Genomic DNA, 19,778 nt, shown 5'->3' with positions numbered 1-19,778 from the left:
CAGCTTGAGAGCAACGTGTAGGTCACAGCCTGGCCCATGCACCGCGTTGCTATCACAGCAGCAGTTTTGGTGAGGCATTTAGTAATATTTTTGCTCTGTCTGCAAACAGTATTGCAATGCTCCTACAGGCACAGGAGAAGTCACTCTGATCTAGCAGCACCAGGTCACTTAAAATGTTACAACTTTTGTAGCGGGTATTTCCTAAGACAGCAAATAGTCACTTTAAATCCAAATTGATATCTCCCAGGGGTATGGAGAGGCTGAAGAAATCAGCGAGGTTTATGACAGCAGTGTTGGAAGTAGTGCAAATAAGGGGAAATTTTGGCAGGTGGCATTACAGTTTATCATTTCTTTCTGACAACAGCAAAGCAATGTATTGGATTGAGGGCCATGTGCTTTAAGCAGCATCTAACAGTGAGATCTAGTAGACATTATGCTAAAGTGGCATGAAGGGCTGCAGGCCACGGGTAGTTAACTGTTACTATAAATTGCCTTTAAAATCAGTGATCAGCTGTATGGTTGATTTATGATTTCTTTTAAAAACAGAATGGAAAGCTCCCTACCAACCCAAACACAGTCATAAATCTGCCATTTCCTTTAGATCTGCAGTGTTGACATCCCATCCCACCAGGGACAAATGGCGGGTGTGTGGGAAATGCCAAAAAGCCGGCAGGCAGGGCAGCGCTGCCTGGATGCCCTTGCTTAGAGAGCCCTTTAACAGATGGCCACAGCTTGTTTGCACAGAGAAAATCCCTGAAGCAGGAAAATGCCATGTAAGAGCAGCCACTGACGCGTGGGGAAATGGGTGCAAGCCCTGCTGTGAGCCAGGAGAGGAGAACACACATTATTGGTGTGCCTCTGGATACCTACGCATGTGTGTCATGTGTGTGTCCGTGTGTCTCTGCACACTGTGCACCTCTGTGTGTGTGTCTGTGAAAGGTATGCACGTGTGTGTGCACATGTGCAGGCATCTGTGGGCAGGTCCACACATGCATATGTGTGTATGCAGGCGGGTGTATGCATCTGCGTGCACGGAATGTGCATGCATGTATGTATGTGGTGCAGGCACGCATGTACGTGTGCGACTGTGTGTGCCTATGTAGCTTGCGTGTGCGCCCGTCCCTGTGCACGCACATCCACACTTGTGCGTGGGCCAGGCCGTGCCGGCCCGTGCCCGCTCCGCGGGACGGGGTTCCGCCTTCCCGGCGCGGCGCGGCGGGGCGGGGAGGTGGCAGCGCACCCCCGGGAGCGGGACCGGCGCACAGACACACACACGGACACGCGTCCCGTCCGTCCCGTCCCGTCCCGTCCCGCCGCTCCCGGGGCAGCTCCCCGGCGCCGCCCCCGCCTCCTCCTCCGCCGCCGCGGCTGCACAAAAGGCGGCGGGGAGGGCCCGGCCGGCAAGGGCTGCCCGGCCGCCCCGGCCGCCCGGACTATGCCCCGCCAAGGGGGGCTGCCGGCCCCCGCCGCCTCCCGACGGCCCCCCCCGCTCCTCCTCCTCCGCCTCCTCCTCCTGGCCGCCCCGCTGCAGCCCGGCAGAGGTAAGGGCCGCTCCGCTCCGCTCCCCCCCGCTCCGGGCCCTGCAAACGCCTCCCCGGAAGGCGGTTTATCCCCCAGACCCGCTCCGGTGCACTTTTGTTGCGAGTTGTAGGCTTTCCTCCTCTCTTTCCCCGTCTTCGCCTGCCCCAGTCCCGCTCCCGTTCGTTCCCCCTACAGCTTTGCGTGTGCTCCCCTTCGTTCCCCCTCCAGCCCCGGTGCCGGCGGGACGCAGCTCGCTGCCCCCCGCTCCGTGGGCGGCTGGTGCCGGGTCTCTGCGCTTCCCCTCTGGGCCCGGGCCGCGCCGGCGGGCTGCACCTCGCACACCCCCTCCAGCCGTGCCCTTGTTGTGGGGCGGGGGGACCCGCTCGGCAGCAGCGCATGGACCACATCCTTGGGTGTTGCTGGAAGGGATCTGACACCTTCGTGTTAAAAAGCGTGGGGCAGCTATATACACACTTCTATGTAGAAACTTTAATGGAACTAGCTATAACCACTTCTGTTCAGGGAGAAGCACTTCCCTGCGGTGTTTGTCTGAGCAGTGTGTATTAATTGATTAGAAGAGGGACAGCAGCAGAAAGCCACAAACCTTTGCCCGGGACCGCTCTTCTCGCTTTCACCTTATCGTTCCCTCGCTCTCATCTTATACTCTTTCCCCCAGTGTCCATCGCTCCTGGAGAGCGATCCTTGTCCCCCGTGGGGATACTCGCGCCACTCCTGGACACAGTGTGGTTTGTGACTCTGCTTAAATAGCACAGGAAATGTGTTTCCTCTACTCTCTGAACACTTGGGGAAACTTTTTTATATGAAGGATCCCCACCAAATGCCTAAGTACTCCATTCTGGTACTTGCTGTCAGTGCTTAATGTTCTCATGAGTTATCTTAAGGAGAGGCTCATTGCAGAGTGCTGTGACGTGACTGCAAAAAGCTCAGAACAGGCTTTCTCGGCTTTTTTGATTTATTTATTTTGTAACTCTGATCTTTAGAATTGATGGTTCAAGAGTGCATCAGATCATCCCAAGCATGAGGCTTTTCGAATGCTTATTGCATTGCTTATTATATAAATAAAATGACGTTTTTTTTCACACTTAGCTGTAGAAAGAACAAAGTACATCACTTTTTTTTTTCTTTTCTTTTCCCCCTAAGCAAGCCAGTACATTCATCTCAGATTGAGGAGCTGCCCCAAACTAGGATTTCCTGCAGAACAGGTTTAAAATGAGGTCTGGTTTACTCATAAAGATGCCTCGAGCATCTTTATAAGTAAATTTATTAAGTGCCTTTCATGAGTTTCCTATCTTGCTCTGCATCAGTATTTTGATGTATCAAAATCTCAGCTGTATAGTAGGATGCACTGTATTCCTCTTCTTTGCTGGGCTCTCCTGTGGCTCAGCCCAAGGGAGAGGTGCTGTCTGGAGACTCCTTTTGTCTCAGTTTTCTGGTGGATACTGCTCTGCAAAATTAAACAGGGTGCAGAGCTTGGGACGTGGTGGCATCAGTGTGACAGACCTGGGGTACTGAGCTCAGCAATCCAAGAGGGGTGGGTTATTTTCCTCTAGAGTAATCCAAACTAAATCCTGGATGGAATTTTCCCCATTATAAGAAGTTTAGTTGATGTTCAGGAGTGGTTTCATTGAATGTATCAGAATCAAGGAGCAGACTGAGTTTCTTCCAGTCTTACCAGGTAACTTGCCCCAGATCTGGAAGGATCTGGACTAGCATGAGCATCTTCAGGTCCTTCCTTTGCTCAGTTCAGGAAAGACCATGCTGAATCAAGCACAGCAAAGACACGCATCTGGAAAATCCTGTGTGTTTTAAATCCAACCCAAAAAGCTCAGATTTCAGTCCAAAATCAGAGGGCTTCACAAAATTCTGTTTTCACAACAATGCTGGAAACAGTTTGGTATTGCTCCAAAGTGGAAAGAAAAGCATACTTGGAAACTTCAAAAGCTGCCACCGAGGGGAATGTCACCCCATGGCTGGCCACAGGAGCGGGGGCTGCTTTGGTTATGGCAGCGGGTGGAAAGAGGAGACTTTGGGTTTCATTCAGATACTACTGTTACTAAGTAAACTCTCAAAAATCCAGCAGTCATGAATGGAGGTAAATATTATGCTATTTCCATGCAGATGGGCAAGTGGAGCTGTGGGAGAGCCAGGTCTGGGTAGCCAGGCTATGAACATAAGTGTTTGCTTTATAAAGCCCATTATTTTTGCTGTGTTACCCTGTGCACCATGGCCAGAGCAGCAGCTCTTGAGGAGAGGCTTTGGGCTGTGTTGTAATGTGTGCTAGTGTTAATCTCTGTGTAAATTATAACTCAGTCCAACAAGTTATGTTTCGTTTTATATTACCTATTCATGTTTTGAGCTCTTGCAACATCCAGGGGCTGGAATATAACTTCTGAATGTGAACAAGGAATGAAATGCCTTGCTACATGGTAACAGCCAGCAAAAAAATAAAAACCCTAAGAAGGCTCTTGTTCAGTATGAATGGGCCCAAGCAGCCCATCTGAATGAGAGCCATAGAGAAGGTCCAGGACGCCGTGCTCCCGGGTTAGAGTTAACCACCTTGCGGGCAGCAGAGACCCGTCAGTACAGGGCTCTGACACAGTCATGCCTTGGCGATGACTGAGAATTACTGACAGGACCTACTTATCCTCTTTTTGCTTTTAGCCTAAGGCACGCTAAGTTTTCCTCCAGCTGTCCAGCTTGATTCACTGCTTCCTGCACTCACAGCCCAGCCCCATATGGGAACGACCCAGGCAGCCACCGCTTTTCATTTTTCGGTATAATAATCACATGGGATACAGCAAAAATCCTTTATCCAAAGATCCTGGGGCAGAAAGTCCTTGGGACAGGAGAAAACTCCATGTGGCTCTTCACCAGCCATTGGCAAATCTGCGCAATCTGCAAGTTACACCCAGCAGCAGCATGGTGCTTTGGTATCCGCAGATGCAACTGGCTGAAAATAGAGGCCTGACAATGCTTTTATTGACATTTGGGTTGGAAAAAATAGCAGACAGGGAGTTCGAGCCAGAGGCGTTTCATTGGGAGTGTGCAGCCTCTGTGCTGAATCCTCAGTTGAAGATTTGTTTAATCAGTTATTGACAGTAGAAGTTAATAGCTGCACCCGGGAGAGCTGAGGCATCGGTGGTATCGAAGGGCACATTCATAGCCACAGGCATGCTTAAACAAACTGCTGCATTCAAAGCTGATACCATTGATTTTGCTTCAGCTTAACTTGTGTGGTTCCACTTCATTTTTAAAGCCCAAACTTTAAAATTGTGGATTTTGCAAGAGAAACTTGTTCGTTACCCCTTGTGTTGCTGGACACCAGCAATCCAGGAGTGAAGATCATCACAACTTCCCTGGTTGCTGCTGCCTTGTCTGGTTCAGAGCTCCTGCCAGCATCACGGGGAGAGCCCTCAGCTGCAGCGTGGTGTCTTCCATCCCAGCCAGCCTTGGATGTGCCCCAGTGCAAACATGCTGCCCCGCTTAACCTGGGTATCCTGTGGAAATGACACTTATAATAATTAAAAGTAATTTACTGTAACAAGTCTACTATGGAAATCACCCATGTGGAGGAGGGAGATGAGTATCTTCCAAAGCTGCTTTAAGATGAAAATTGTGGGGAGGGGTGCCTCATATATTCAGCTGGAAAAACTGAGATGTTCCTAGTGTGACTTTGAAAGTTGGTATCTTGGAATGATTTTGGACAGCCACCTCCATATTTCAGGCTGGTCAAACACCTATTGCCTTCTGTTCACAGTGATTAAAGTATTTTGTTAGGAAGATGAATAGTTGAACTCTTTTATTAACCAGAAATCAGTTGAAAACAAGAAGGAAGAAAAAATACCAGAGTAATATTTTAAAGGTTCTCAGTCCCCCAACACAGGTTTCTGTCCTTTTCATTTTTGTTAGGAAAGGAAAAGAAAGCGAGACCTCCTTGCAGATGAAGAGAGATTTATGCCTTCTGCCTTTTAAGCTCCTGGATATCCTTTGCTCTTGTCTGAACTTATAGTATGTTTAATGTTGAGAATATCTCAGAAACCCCTTGAACACTGTTTTGCAGTGCAGTTCAGCCCACTCTGTTCTGTTCTCTCTTGCTGAAGGTCTCAATCTGTGTACCAGTGGAAGCGCCACATCTTGCGAAGAGTGTCTCCTCATCCATCCCAAGTGTGCCTGGTGCTCCAAGGAGGTAAGTGGGCAGACTTTGCTTGTCTTGCATACTCTCTGTAACACAGGAAGGGAGCTATTCCACCTGACTGTTCCATGCGAGAAGGGGTGGGTGAGGGCAGTGGGTGCTCCAATGCTGAGCATATTTTGGGTGCATGTGACTACTCAGCTCTTTGACACCACAGGAATCAAGTCCCTGACCCTGCTGGCTCCTTCACATCCTCAACAGAGCAGCACTGTTCCTTGGGTCCTTCTGTTCCTTCAATTACCTTCTTGGTTTTGGTGGGTGCTGGGTCCCTGCATGTTGCAGGGAGCCTTGCTTGAAAGCTCTCTCCCTAAAAAGCCCTAAGTCCCCCACTGTTGTCATGCTACGTGTCCCTTGCTGTGTGGCCTGGCATGGCACAGGTTCTCTGTAATGAAGATAATTCTCCTTTCTGAATCTGTTGTGTCATTCTGGGGGCTGACCATGCTTCTGGCATTCGCGCCATGGTCTGGCAATGAGTTACACAGCTTAACTGCATTCTTCAGAGTGAAAATGCATCCTTACATTGGTGCTGAAGCTGCTCACCTGTAATTTAATTTGGCTTCCTTGGTTTGTGATAAATTGTAAATATCTTTCCCTGCTTCCTAAGGACTGCTTATGAGTTTAGGTATACATATATATCTTATCAAATACACATCTTGCCATGTAATGATTTCTGGAGAACAAGGTGTGTGAAAGACCTGATAATGTCTGATGCATAGATAGATGTTGTCTGCATAGTGCCTGTGTCCATCCTAAGTATTTAAGAGAGAAATGCGGATGCTTACAGAGGTAGGGAAAGACCCTGCCTACTTGCAGGCACAGGTGCTGTGCCAGGAACCAGCTTTGGGCTGTGACAAAGCCCAGAGCAGTGAATGGTATTGAACCTCTAGACAAACATGGGTGGCATGATGCTCTTCTATTTCCTGCTGACCCTTTTTCCTCTAATGTGGCTGTCCCAGTGCTGTTTTCGGGGAGGTAAGCTGTGGGGTTCAGCACACACTGAACCTTCCAGCTATAGCTGGTGATGCTGAGCTGAGGATGTAGGTGATGTCCATGTGCCCTTCTGATGCTGCCATCCTTCCTCCTGCCAGCTCTGCCTGGGATGGCTGCATCCCCTCAGGGTGGAGGATGGGGATGGAGATGGGCATAAGGCCAGGGATGTCCCCAGCCCTGTGGTTTGGCTGCATTCCAGGAGGTACCCCAGCCTCTGATCCTCCAGGTCTGTTTTACTGGATTTTCACTTAATTTGTAAGCACAGCTGCAGCTTTCCAAGGAAACCATCCTAATGCTGCTAGCACCATGCTACCTGACAGCATAATGGCTTTCATGGGGGTTTTCACAGCAAGGCAAATGGTGTGGAGAAGGGAAAGAGTAAAGCAATAGATCCCGCTTTTGAGACATCTTGTAAACAGCTGTAAGAGCTCCCCTTGCAGCCATCTCATCTGTGGTGCTGAGACTGGATCCAGGAACGCTGGCTATTAAGCTATGGGTACCCAATAGCTTGCCTTTTTGTTTATTTTATTGGCTTTTTTTTTCTTCTTGGCATCAAAAGACAACTTTTAGCAAACTGCTGCCAGTGGAAATGTTTATCTGGTGGTCACTGTGACCACTAATTTTATGGCAGCTCATGGGACTGGCAGCCTGACTCTTACCTTGCAAACAGGAGAATTACCAGAAAAAAAAAAAAAAAGAATATATTTCTGAATGGAACAGAGGGGCCAAGAAGGAAGATGGGTGTTTACAGGGAAGTGCTGTAATACTTCCTGACCTTTAGCCTGCAGTAGCAATTTAAAAATACATTTCAAGGTGTTTTGTGCCAAGAGCTACGTGTTTAGAAGCTGCTGTCCCCATTACATACTGCATGCTAAAATTTAGCAAGTTCTTACTCTAGTTCTGTATTTAATATTTTTTTTTTTTTAGAATTTATTGTTTGAAACCAATTATTTCTCTTTAACTGAGATCATCAGGTGAGGTAATGGGATTGTGAAAGATATCGAGCGGTTTTCCACTTCAGAAGTTTTAAAGTGACAGTATAAACTCTTAATTTCACAACCTTATTTCCCGTCCCTCTGCTGCAGCTCAGTCAGGTATGCTTATTAAATTGCCATTAGACTGTTTGCCTTAGCTATTTCCATTAGCTGTCATTTGCTATGTATGCTGCCTGGAAGCATTTATCCCAGTCAAATTCTATAGTTCTGCTGCTGTTTAAGTATCAGAGCTAAGACACTGGAGAGATTTCCACAGATGCTAGTTATGTTGGTTTAAAAATGTGATCAGCTGATTAGTCTGCTCCCTTTGCATTTACTTAATGGGTTTGGGAGCAAATTGGGCCAGTTGTTGTCATCTTTGTAGGCAACAATTAATAATTTTGTCAGGAAGTATGTATAGTAGAAGTCTAAGTATATACAATGTAATTTTATATATATTATAATATGTGTATATATTACATGTACAGGAAGTGTAAATACGTTTATAGTATCTATAAACAAAACATATTTACATATATCTTCCTGTGTATGTATACCTTCTCATATATAATATTCCTTCCTTTGGGGAATTGTGTACCTTCTCATATGTAATATTCCTTCCTTTGGGGAATAAGATCACTTTGGGGTGCCATCATACCCATTTATTCTTTGTCTCCCTGAGTGCCCAGCAATGCCAGTGCTGTGAGGGACCCCTCGGCTGTAGGAGAGGAGCAATTTGAGCAGAAAAGCTGTGCTGTTTCCCAGAGATGGTCATGCTTCATGCAACCTCCTGTAAGATTGTATCCTTTTCCATCACCCATTGCACTCCTAGATCCCGGCTCCATGTGACCACAAAGGAGCAGAAAGTCTCAAGCCCTCATGGACTGCAAGTAGGGGTTAGGAGGGCATGAAAACAATTCTGTGGATACAAGGAGCCCTATCCCAATAGTTTTCCAAGTGGGATAAGGTTACTTGTATTTATGTTACCTTGAATTGTGGGTAAGAGAATGTGTATAGATAAACGCTTACAGCAGAATAGTCAAGATGCTATAAATTTATGACTACCACCTACTAACCTGTTAGTACAGTGTGCATCATGCTCTGTTGGCTTGAATCAGCTTCTGTTCACTTCTGGTTGCGTTTGGCACCTCTGCTCCCATCCAAGAGCATGATGATGGATGAGTTGATGATAGCAGCTTCTGGTATGCGGCAGCCCTGGAGCCCCCAGTGGCTGCTGAGCAAACCACAAGTCTTTGGGCTGTTGGAAATTTGGAAGCAGACATCGAATCTGTTGTCCTGTGGAAGAATACCTTGAAAGGCAGGACTTAAACGAGATGATCTGCTTAAATGGTACTTAAAAGAGGAGGTATGAATGTGTGGCCTTAACATCGCCTGAACATGCCTTGAGCACAGGGCTGTCTGGGGAAAACACACAACTCTTGGACAATGGAGACTGCTGCAGCCTTTCCATCTGTGCTGGAATCTGGGAAGGTTCCTCAACTTCTCCTGCAAGCTACAGAAGAAGCTGGAAATGACTAGAAATTGCTGGCACACTGCTGGTGAAAGACTCTGGCTAGAAAATGCATGCTAGCCCATGGGGTTGCTCTGTGGCAGCCTGGTTTTTGTGGTGGGAGAGGAGGATGCTTGTTGCTTTTTCTGCAGTGGCATCAGGTTGCCCAGGCTCAGCAGAGCTTACTGGGCTTGCTGGAGGGAGCAGAGGGCTCTGGATGTGGTTTCAGTGCTGTCTCCGAGCTGCCAGGTGGGGTGTGATAAGCAGGTGGGGGATTTGCTCATGATAAACTCACCTGTCGTTGAGGTGAGGTTGCAGGGGGAATGCTCTCCAAAAAAGGATTTGGGAGTACCAGTACAAGGAGGGAAATTATGTCATTACATTCCTGTTACCTGCGTTTGCTGCTTTGGGGAGCAACATACCAATGTGCAGAGGCTCCTTGTGTTTCTAAGAGTGTGCACCTTGTTCTCATCCTTGCGTTACCTATGTGGCTGCATTTATGTGTGTACACGTGAAATAGAGATGCATGTTAATTAAACTGAATTTTCCTTTTTGATAAATAGAACTGAAATTTCCCCAATGGCACCCTCTCTTTTCCATCGGGTTGCTTTTACCCCATCTCTATAATGTGTGCCTGGAGAATAAGGAAGGAAAATCAAGGATGTTCCTAGAGGGAGCATGTAAATATTTGTTTTTTTTTAATGGAGAAAGTAAGCATATTTCAGATTGAATTAGTGCAGAACTGGATTGATTAAAGCAAAAAATGGTAGGGATGTATCTAGTCAGGTGTTAGATATAGTCTGTTAGATACAGTTGGTGCTATTCTCCATTTTTTTTAGCATGAATCAAGCAATTTGTCTTAAAACTGTCAAACTGATGAGCATGTAATTGTCACACTGTTGTCTCCATTCACTCTGTCTGCTTGTGTGCATTTGCTTTTGTGAGCTTGTTAGCGCAGAGGCTGGATTGCACAGTGCCCACTGGGCTGTGAACAACTAATGTTACTAACAAGGTCTAGGTGGGATCTTCTTGAATTAGGGCTTTTCTGGGGCACAAGGCAGGGCTTGGGGTGGTTCCTGCTTGCCATGGGGTAACTGCTGCATATCTCACTGAAGCTGGCATGCAGATGGTTGGTGGGTATTTGGGCACACCAGATTGCTTAGCTGACTGTGAGGTGTCCTCTGCTCAGGGGGATTTGGGGTTTGAACCAGTGTGCCACGTCTGAGCTAGCATGGGGCTGCCTTTCGGCGTGGTTGCTTGTGAATTATTTGGACCTCCATAATACTCTTTACCCCTCAAAACTGTTCATGCTTTTTTCCTTTAATTCAGCCTCCAGGAGCCTCAGTATTCTCTGTCACAGAAAACTTTGCACTTGAGTTGGATTGTCCCTGGTAGCCATAGTTTGGGCTTTGGGTTTTGACCTACAGGTGCACATGAGGGGTGTTTGTTTGCAGGACGCTGTGGTGATTGCTGGGGCTTTCCCAAGGCCACTGTCACTGTCCTGCTTGGTGTCACTCTTCCTGGATTAGAAACAGAAGCAGTATGGGTCAGTCCTGCACCCTTGGGTGCTGAGCTGCACCCCTTCCCCTGGGGTGTTTTCACCCCTGAGGGATTGTTTTTTCCATTTTTACCAAATAAGCAAAGACCTGGGTTTGATTTGAGCTGCAGCTTAGCAATTGCTGCCCTGCGGCAAGTGCTCTGGGCCCATTTTAGGAGAAAGTTGAGAGAAAATAGCTCGGTCAAGTGAGGGGAACCTAAGAACTGGAAGTGTGCAGAGGTGCTGCTGACCTAAGCTTTGTGCAGCACTTGTCAGGAGTTGTGTAGGGGCTTTCCTCCAATCCCCTGGGCTTCCTTTGGAGAACTTTTTGTAATGAAGGCTGCAGAAAACCACATTACAGCAACTGAAAGTTTCTTGACGCCATGCAAATGGACAGGCTTGCATTTGCACAGGCACCCTGCCCCAAAAAAGCCCCCATCATGTCCCACACGGGTGTGCTCCTTGCCCTGTGTGTCGGCACTGTCTTCTCAGCGTGCAGATGCTGCTCTCGTGTACGCCCCTTGCTGTATAAACAGTACCATACCCAGAGCTGTTTCTTGTGGCGTTATGAACTCGACTGCAAAAGAGTAGCAGCTGGGGAAGGAAGCCAGCATCCTCTTCTCCCTGGGCTGCCTGCCCCTCCTAGCTCTTGTTCTACTACCCCAGCCGGAAAATTAAACCCTAATTCAAAGTCCTTTGAAGGCGAGTCTTTCCGTTCACATCAAGAAGCTTTGGAGCCGACACTGGGGAGAATTAGAAGTACCTGATAAAGGCTGCAGTTGCACAGGCAGCCCTAAATACTATCCTGTTTGAATGCTTCTCTCCAGCGTTAATTCCTGAGGAATAATTAAAGGTTCCCAGTGGCATTTCTGGTGCTGTTTGTGGGATGTCCTTTCTAATAGATGGCAGCAGAAATGGTCTGGCACCTGGCAGAGGTGCTCATTTAGAACCATGGTTTAGGTAGAGGAGAGCAGGAGAGCATCTCCTCACAGGTGCCCTGCTTCTGGGGGGACCAGCCCAGGAGTGTGCCTGGACCCCACAAGGTTTTCACTGACTTTTAGATCAAAGCACATCCGATATACACTTTCCTCCAAGACTTCCCTTAAACATGCTGTTCTGCAAGGCTGGGTGTTGGCTTTGGTTTTGTGAGGGATTCTGATTTTTATTTCATCATGCTGGCAGTGATTCCGATAGCCCCAGCCCCCCTTTCTGGAATTTCATCTGTTTACATGATGTGTTCCAGGAAATTTCTGTTGGTATCCCTCCGAAGTGCCATCTCCTTGGCTGGATCCCGCCGCTGGATGCTGGAATGCAAATCTCGCATTTTTCAAATAACGTTGGGACCTCATGGTGAGAAAATGCAGCAGACAGCCTCTGCCTGTGTCCCGGGGCCCCGCATCTGAGGCTCTCCTTGGGTTCCATAAGGGCACCTCGTGGGGTGTGAAAGCAAGATCTGTCAGATGACCTCTTGTTCTCAATGTCTCCCCCATCCTCTGCCATGCCAGAGCTTCAGCAAAATGTGAGGTTTATTCAGATCTGCACTGTTTTTTTGGCTGTACAGCTGAAGGAGGGGCTGGCGTCTCTGTGAGCATCTTCTCTGCATTATTTCATGTCACTTTAGTCCATCAGCCCTGGAGCAGAACATGCTTGTCTCTATTGTTGTAGTGCAGAAATAAGTAGGAATTGACTGTTGGAAATCCATTAAGTTCGGGGCATGTGACTTGCTCCCTTCGGTGCTCTGGGGGAAAAAAATTTTAAAAGGCATTCTAAGAAATGGGCTCCATGCAAAAGGCTGCATTGTGCAGCCGGTTGTTCCTGAGTGCCGTCCCACACAAGGCTGCATTATGCACCACACACGGGGCTTGCAGGGGGGGCTGGAGTCCTGGGGATGGGCACTGGGACACTCTCTGCCATGGCATCCTGTCCTCTGGGAGTAAGCCACTGCCTGCGCCTCTCTGCCTGCAGCAAGCATGGGCTGCCTTCTGACCACCTCCTGTGAAAGCTTTCCTACCTCCCTTATTGTCTGGCAAAGCTGCCCAGGACAGCCTGCCCACATCAAACCGCTCTACCTGTGCTCCACCTCAGGGACCACTTGCCGTCACTTTTGTCCCCATGTGATGGTGCAGTGCAGAGGTGTGAGGTTGGGGGGACACGTGGTGCTAGTGCAGTGGTCTCATCCAGGGAAGAAGGCACAGGTCCCTGGAGCCACCCTACCTCAGTCTCCAGCTTCACATCTTGACTTGGCTCTCTGGGTTGGTGGGTTTGTTCTACTTCCCTTGGTACCACCTCTTTGTCCTCTCTTCTCTTTTTTGCAAAGCTCCTGTGAGTCGATGCATGTGCAAAAGATAACAGCTTCTTGGTTTTACCCTTGAAGATATGGTAACTGGCTGTCCAGGCAGCAAAACAAACATTTTTGCTTTGCTTTCACATGGTCCAAGACAGGGCTGGGAATTGTAGCTGGAGTGATCAAGTCTTACTTTTCTGCTGCAGTGGTTTGTGAGCAAATTCATTTTTGAATCTGTGCAGGATTTCTGTTTTGGTAGATGCCTTTGAAAAGTTCAGTGCAGGTTGCTTTTGAGTTCAGCCACCACAACAACTTCTCCTTGTCATCTCCTATTTGCTACAGATACCAGCACATCAAAACAAAGCTCTTGCTGTGGCATTGATGTTGCTCCCTCCCTTTTCCTTTTGTCCATTCTTCACCCCCAGGAATTTGGCAGCACAAAGTCCATCACATCACGGTGCGACTTCCTGCAGAACCTGATTGCAAAGGGTTGTGCTGGAGCCATTGAAAACCCCAGCAGCAGCATCAGCGTGGTGAAGAACGTCCCTCTGAGCAGCAAGGGCTCGGGCCAGACTCACCTGGATGTCACACAGATCACACCTCAGAAGGTTGCCTTGAATCTTCGTCCTGGTGAGTCCCCAGTGGCTTTGAGTGAATGCTGGGGGGTGTGCGGGTGAGAAAAGGTGCCCGGAACATGCCAAGAGTGTGTTGCAGCTCATATCCTTGTAGCCCACTAAAGCAGGCGGCTGCTGGTGCCTTCCACAGCCCATGAATTTTGGTGGTGCATCAGAAACAGGTTTGGTACTGAGGTGTATGCCTTTTGTGAGAGGATACTGCTATCATGCAAAGTCAATCAAAGCCACCCATATCTGTTACCAATATTAATCTTCACCCTTACATGTGTTTGAGATGAACCTGCTTAGCTTAAAAATGTAGTCACTGGATGGAAGGAGTTAAAATAGCTTTGTATCCCCACCAAACTGACAGTGGTTGACTCTAAACTGAGAGAGCTCCTTCTATAAATTGGAAACAAAAATATGTTTTCTGTCGGTATGCAAAACAGCCATGGGATCAAGGCAGAAGATGGAGATTTGAATTGTAACTCAGGCCTTGGACTGTAGCCAGATCCTTGTTTCATTCCCCTGAGCCATCATTTTTCTTCAGTCTCTTCCTTTTAATTAAAAAATAGAAGGGAATGGCTGGACTGAGCCAAGTGGGCATGCTTGTTATCAAAAATGTTTGCGTGGTGGGGGGAGGCTTTAATGTGGGTTCAGAATTTTGAGGAAATTTTGGCAGTTGATATTTCTGAAGGGGGGGGAAAAAAAGCTCTTTATTGCAAAGTTAAGCAAATATAAAAGCGTAATTCATTATAAGCAATTGGAGTGGGTTTCTAAGGCTTATAGTTTTGTGATGGTTCTCATGAGCATACAGAAAAATGAAATGTGATTTTTGCCCAAGAAAAACAGGAGTTTGTGCTGGTGCTCGTGCTATTGGTGCTCTCAGAGCCTACCAGTAGCTGTAGGATTTTTTGGTTTAATTCTATGGATTGGATAGCATGTCTCTCACACATGCTTCCTCAGCAGTACGCTTGCTGCCATCAGTCAGATCATCAAATGTAAAGAAATTTTGCCTCAGCCTTAAAAACAGATACCTGATGGTAGTCACCACTGGATGCATGGCTTCTGTAACCTAATGCTGCTGACGAAACAGGTTTGCTCCCATAAAAAAAGGGAGTTGTTATTACAAAACGAGTAACAAATTGCTATTTGTTTCTTGAGGGAATTCCTGGAAGAAAGGGCTGGCTCAGCTTCCACATATCGTCTCCCGAGATCCTCCTTCATGCATGTTGACTGGTGCTTAGCAAATTCTCCTTTCCCAGTCCTGGGCAGTTTCATCCAGCCAGAGGTGTGGATGCTTATCCCTCCAGTCTGCAGCAGGGTGTGGGGATCCATGTCCCTCCGGCTTCCTGGGGCCCATGCTGTTGAATGCTTTGGGCTGCACAGGGCTGGTGTGCTGGTCCTGCCAGCCCTCGCAGGGACCACGCTTGTGTCCGTCTTTGATTCTCCTTGGACAGCAGAAAAGCCCTTCACGTCTAGGCTGAGTTGCAGGAATCACCCCAAAGATGTCCACAGTGATGCCCATGGTGAGCTCTCTTCCCCATGCTCCTCTTGCAGAGCACCAAAGTCGTTGCAGAGTGATATACCTGGATGTTTGCAACAGCATCTCCTTTTTTTGCTCTCTTTTTGACCTTGGGCAGCACTCTGTCTTAGGGCTGATGACTTCCTAAACCCTTGTATTACCATCCCAAGTTTAAACTATTCCTTAATCCTTGAGCCTGAGAATGGGTTTCACCCTGTGAACCCAAGACAAAAAGGAAACAATGTTGATTTAATTTTGAGCATGAAGGGTGTACGATTTCAAAGATGAATTGACACGCCAGTCTGTGGCAATGCTGATCTTTTATACTGAGACCACTAAGCAGAAGCAGAAGGGAATGTATTGTCAATTGTTTGTGTTCCCACCCAGGCAGTTTGATCTCATCATCCTGTGGCAGAAGTCACATCCCCAAATCTCTGTGCCCACAGCTAATTTCCACGGGTCTTAAATTGGTGTCCTCACAGGGTAGCTTTCAGATAGAGCATTTAGATTTTATGATATTGCTTTTAAATCTTGGGTCCAGCTATAAAGCACTGCATCCTGGTTAAATGAAAATTATGAGTAATGTAAAAGGGATTAAAAAATTGAATAGGTGGAAGTAGTGTTGCCCATCAAGCTGTAAGCCTCACCAAGCAGAAAAGGCAGCTTTTCTTGGATAAACATGATTGTCGAGGTTGTGCTCTTAAATTGGCCGAAAGCAGTTTTTACAGTTTCTGCATTTCCTCTGTGAGAGTATCCAAGAAATATTTCTGAATTCAGTTTTTACATTAAAACTTTTAAGTAAAACCCTAAGGAGAGGATAGTGGTAACAGTATGTGGGGAAGGAGAGGGTTGGATTATCCCTAGAAGTGTGAGAGTAATACTGTGCACAGAGAATAATAATTCTTTTGCACTTACATCTACATACCTTAGCGATATTTTCTGTGAGTTAATTGGTTTGTACAGATAGGAATGAAAGAAGAACCAGGCCCAGGGTCCTGTTAGTTTTGGTGCTTCTCAGGGACTAATGAATTCGTAACTGTTAAGAAGTTTGATCAGAGCTTCCCAAGTACCCTTTCTGCCACAGGAATTCCCATCTTAGGACCTGCTCATGAAGGGCAGTGTTTTGGAAACAGAAATGTTGGGAAGTGCAGAAGGATACCCCTTCTTTTTCTGGAAGGGTTGGGTATTCCAGTGGGAACAATAAGTAGGAATGGAAAAAATAGGTATAGGAAATAATAATGAATTTTCCCGGAGTTAAACACATTCTTTGCAGAACTGAATTAAGGTCATGCTAGCAATCACTGTTACCCTGCACTCAGTGCTAACAAGTTTGGCACTATATAAATTATGATCTTCTTTGCTCCCCTACAAATGCATGCCAGGTACAGCATCAGGCCCACCTGATAACTTTGCTTACTGTTGGGCCTCTATAACTTTGCTTACTGTTGGGCCAGTGCTGAGTTGCATACAACACCTCAGTGCTGTGCCAGGAAAGTCCTGCTCCTGTCAGAAAAGAAAGCCAGGGAGAATAAGGAAGAATATTGATGTCAAGAGTTTCCTCCTTCCTACAGCTGATTTCTGGACAATACCTATGTGTGCATGTACGCACATGGTGCCTCTCAAGAGCCTTGCCTTTGTAGGGTGGTATTGGATCAGGCTTCAGAGGGGAGCAATTATCTGTAAGAAAAGAAGACCTGGCTTGGAAGTACCCTTGATCTAAATGTGCTGGGAAATCATTAGAAGAGAGGTCTTGGTTTAGGTGCTGCAGCTGACTCCTCTGGTACCCAGCACTGAGCTGGCTGAGATACACAGAGAAGTGGTGGAGCAAAGAGCACATCCATACCTAAACCCTTCACAGCTCTGCAAAAGAGGCAGGCTCTGACACATGCCCGAGGGTGCTGGGACCCTGGCTCCTTCAGCGAGCGGGTGTGCTGGGCATGTATTGGCTCTGCGTGCAGCTCAACACAGCATGACCGCAGGTGCCAGGTCTCCTGTCTGCAGGACTGAAAAGCCCCTCACACCATGTCTTGCCAGCACAGCAGTTTTGGGATGCTGCTGCTGTTGCATGTCATTGGGCTGGAAGTAAGTGGAAGCAGCTGTGCTGCTGCACACAATGAGGAGAACAATAAAATGGCTAGGGAAATGCTTTCACAATACTAAAATATGTGCATTTCATTTCTGGGTAAGAAGAGGGGAAGTCACAAGTGTTTTACAGAACCTGCCGATGCCTGAAGTTCAGCCTTGGCCCTGAAGATCCGGGAGGGAAGGGCAGGAGTGGGAGTTTGGTCTTGAGAGGATCCAAGTCTCTGGGTCTGCCACTCCACTTAGCTGGAAAACAATTTGTGGTGGCACCTGGGGTCATGGGGTCTCCAAATCATCCTTGGGTTGAAGGTGCTGTGTCTGGAGTTTCCATTAAGACCTCTCTCTCAGCAAAGCATAAGGCAAACATCTGCCATCCACTAGGGCCCATCTGGTGGGAAGTTGAGTTCACTCTGAAGCCACTTCACCTTTTTCAAGATGTGGGCAGTGCCAGCAGGGGCCTCCCCTCACAGCACCTCTTCTGGAGGCATCTCTGGTGAAAGTAGTTTGGCACAGGGGAAAGCCAGGGGAAAGGCTCTCTTCTGCTCTTCTCCACATTTGCGCAGCCTGTGACTCAGCCCTGTCTGCTCCTTCCCTTGTGTTCTTTACTTCCAGAAGCTTCATGTCTGCCTCAGTGCTTCATCAGGTGATGCTAACAACCTTCTTTTTCCAGTTCACTTTTGCCCTGCTTTCTCTGGAATTGTGGCACAGGTCATTTTTTTGGGAAAGGTCCTTTTCAAAGCTGTTTCTTCTGTGTCTGCTTTAACTTGACTTCCCTGCTTAGATGACATCTCGCATTCATTTCACACTGGCTGTTTTCTCCTGACCCTCTTCCTTCTCCTGCTCCACCTCCTTCTCTCTTCTGTGCAGGACTGCTTGGACTGCTCCTGGTTTGCTTTGAGGACATAACCAAGTAAGCATGTGAGGCGTCCCTCTTCCAGTAGTCCCTGAAACATCCATTTGAGGTTCACATTGCTTGCTTTTCTTTCCAGTTTTATAGGAAGTCTCCTCTGGCCTGTACACAGTCAGGGGCAGCAGCATTTTTCATGTGTCCCCCACCTTAGATGTTCTCTCAACTGGGATGGAAAGGCCCTTTCCCATATCTCCAAAGTAAAATAGAGACATACACTTCATAAATGTGTCTATTCCTTGCCAGCCAGCACAGTACATAGCTTAAGAGGACCCATAGTCACTACCTGCTTTCCTGATAGTCTCCCAAAGGATGGATTTGGAAAAACTTATTCCCCTCAGCCTCTTCTTTTGCAGGTCATCTACCCGCTCTGCAGCGGGAGAGGGAGAAAGCATGTGGTCTGTTTTATACGTGTGCTAGGAGTTTCCTTTTCACTGCACTCAACTCTTGTGTGTATGCAGGTGACAAGACCTCCTTCCGTGTTCAGGTTCGGCAAGTTGAGGACTATCCCGTGGACCTCTACTACCTGATGGATCTTTCCCTGTCAATGAACGATGACCTAGATAATATTCGCAATCTGGGAACAAAGCTGGCTGAAGAGATGCGAAAGCTCACTAGCAATTTTCGGCTGGGGTTTGGATCTTTTGTGGACAAAAATATTTCTCCTTTCTCCTACACAGCACCAAGATACCAAAACAATCCCTGCATTGGGTAAGTGGTAGGTGTACCCTTGAAGAGACAAGCCCTGTGTTTGCACAGAGCCTGGCTGCAGTCTTCTCCTTTCATTCTTGCTTTAAATAATGAGCCACACTTAAGCCCCAGCTTTGGGAACGCTGGTTAGCTGTGGCTGACATTGTGATGCTCCAGAGTGATTTGAAATGGGGCAATTTACAGTTTTGCAGTGGCTGTTGGGAGGTCTCTGCAGGTAGAGATGGGAAACTGCTGTGTGAGTAGCCTGAAGATATTTTTACATACCTGAAGAGGATGCAGGCATGGCAGGCTTTTTTACAGGCTTTCAGAAAAAGGAGGAAGAGCCAGAAATTCTTGATTTCTGGTCCTAGCTCTGAGTCATAGTTTGGCCTTGAGTAAATCAATTACGCTCTTTGTCTCCATTTTACAGATAAGCAGACTAAAGCAATGTATGTTTTTCCCAACAGAAGTGTTTGGAGGAACTGATTTGTGACTGTAATACTGATAAATGGGTTCTTGTAAAGTGTTTTGAAGACGTCGGGCAGTTTTTTTCATCTTTATTGCTGTGGAAGGAAAGCAGACTGGCAGTTGCAAAAGACACAAATGATGTGGTTTGCTTTGCATGATATCAGTGCCTTCCCCCTTTTTTTTGGTTTTTCTTTTTTTCCTGATTTTTAGTGTCTTTGCAAGAGTCTTTTTGTTTGCCTTTTAACCACCAGAATCAGGTACAAGCCAAATGAATTGGGGATTATGGTAGAGTGAAACTGGGTGTAGTGAAGGGTGTTCAGGCTCAGACGGATTTAGAAGTTGGCATGAAAGGATGGATACAGCAGCAAGTGCCCTCCTGGCAGAATGTCACTGTTGGCATTTACCTTAGTGGTCCCTATCTACGCTTCATTCCTCACTGGGGTGCTTTCTAGTCGTGTAAGGA

The 19,778-nt window shown here is 47.3% G+C and overlaps 1 protein-coding gene across 2 annotated transcripts in view; it reads left to right on the top strand.

Annotated features, from left to right (window-relative positions):
• The first annotated feature begins 1,403 nt into the window (after positions 1-1,403).
• Positions 1,404-19,778, top strand: part of ITGB5 (integrin subunit beta 5) — a 66,344-nt gene continuing 47,969 nt past the window's right edge. The window contains exons 1-4 of one of the 2 annotated variants that reach the window (XM_061470895.1): positions 1,404-1,541; positions 5,643-5,728; positions 13,455-13,659; positions 18,619-18,868. In XM_061470895.1, the coding sequence (XP_061326879.1) occupies positions 1,436-1,541; positions 5,643-5,728; positions 13,455-13,659; positions 18,619-18,868 (647 nt within the window). In that variant the 5' untranslated portion in view covers positions 1,404-1,435. Of the gene's footprint in view, positions 1,542-5,642; positions 5,729-13,454; positions 13,660-18,117; positions 18,161-18,618; positions 18,869-19,778 lie in introns of those variants that run through there. The other variant, XM_061470978.1, reaches the window with a different exon arrangement.

Source organism: Pezoporus flaviventris, unplaced genomic scaffold, assembly GCF_033815535.1.
Source record: "Pezoporus flaviventris isolate CSIRO_AGI_PZ_B2104156 unplaced genomic scaffold, CSIRO_AGI_Pfla_v1 ptg000001l, whole genome shotgun sequence".
NCBI lineage: Eukaryota > Metazoa > Chordata > Aves > Psittaciformes > Psittacidae > Pezoporus > Pezoporus flaviventris.
This window is presented reverse-complemented; position numbering and strand designations above follow the sequence as displayed.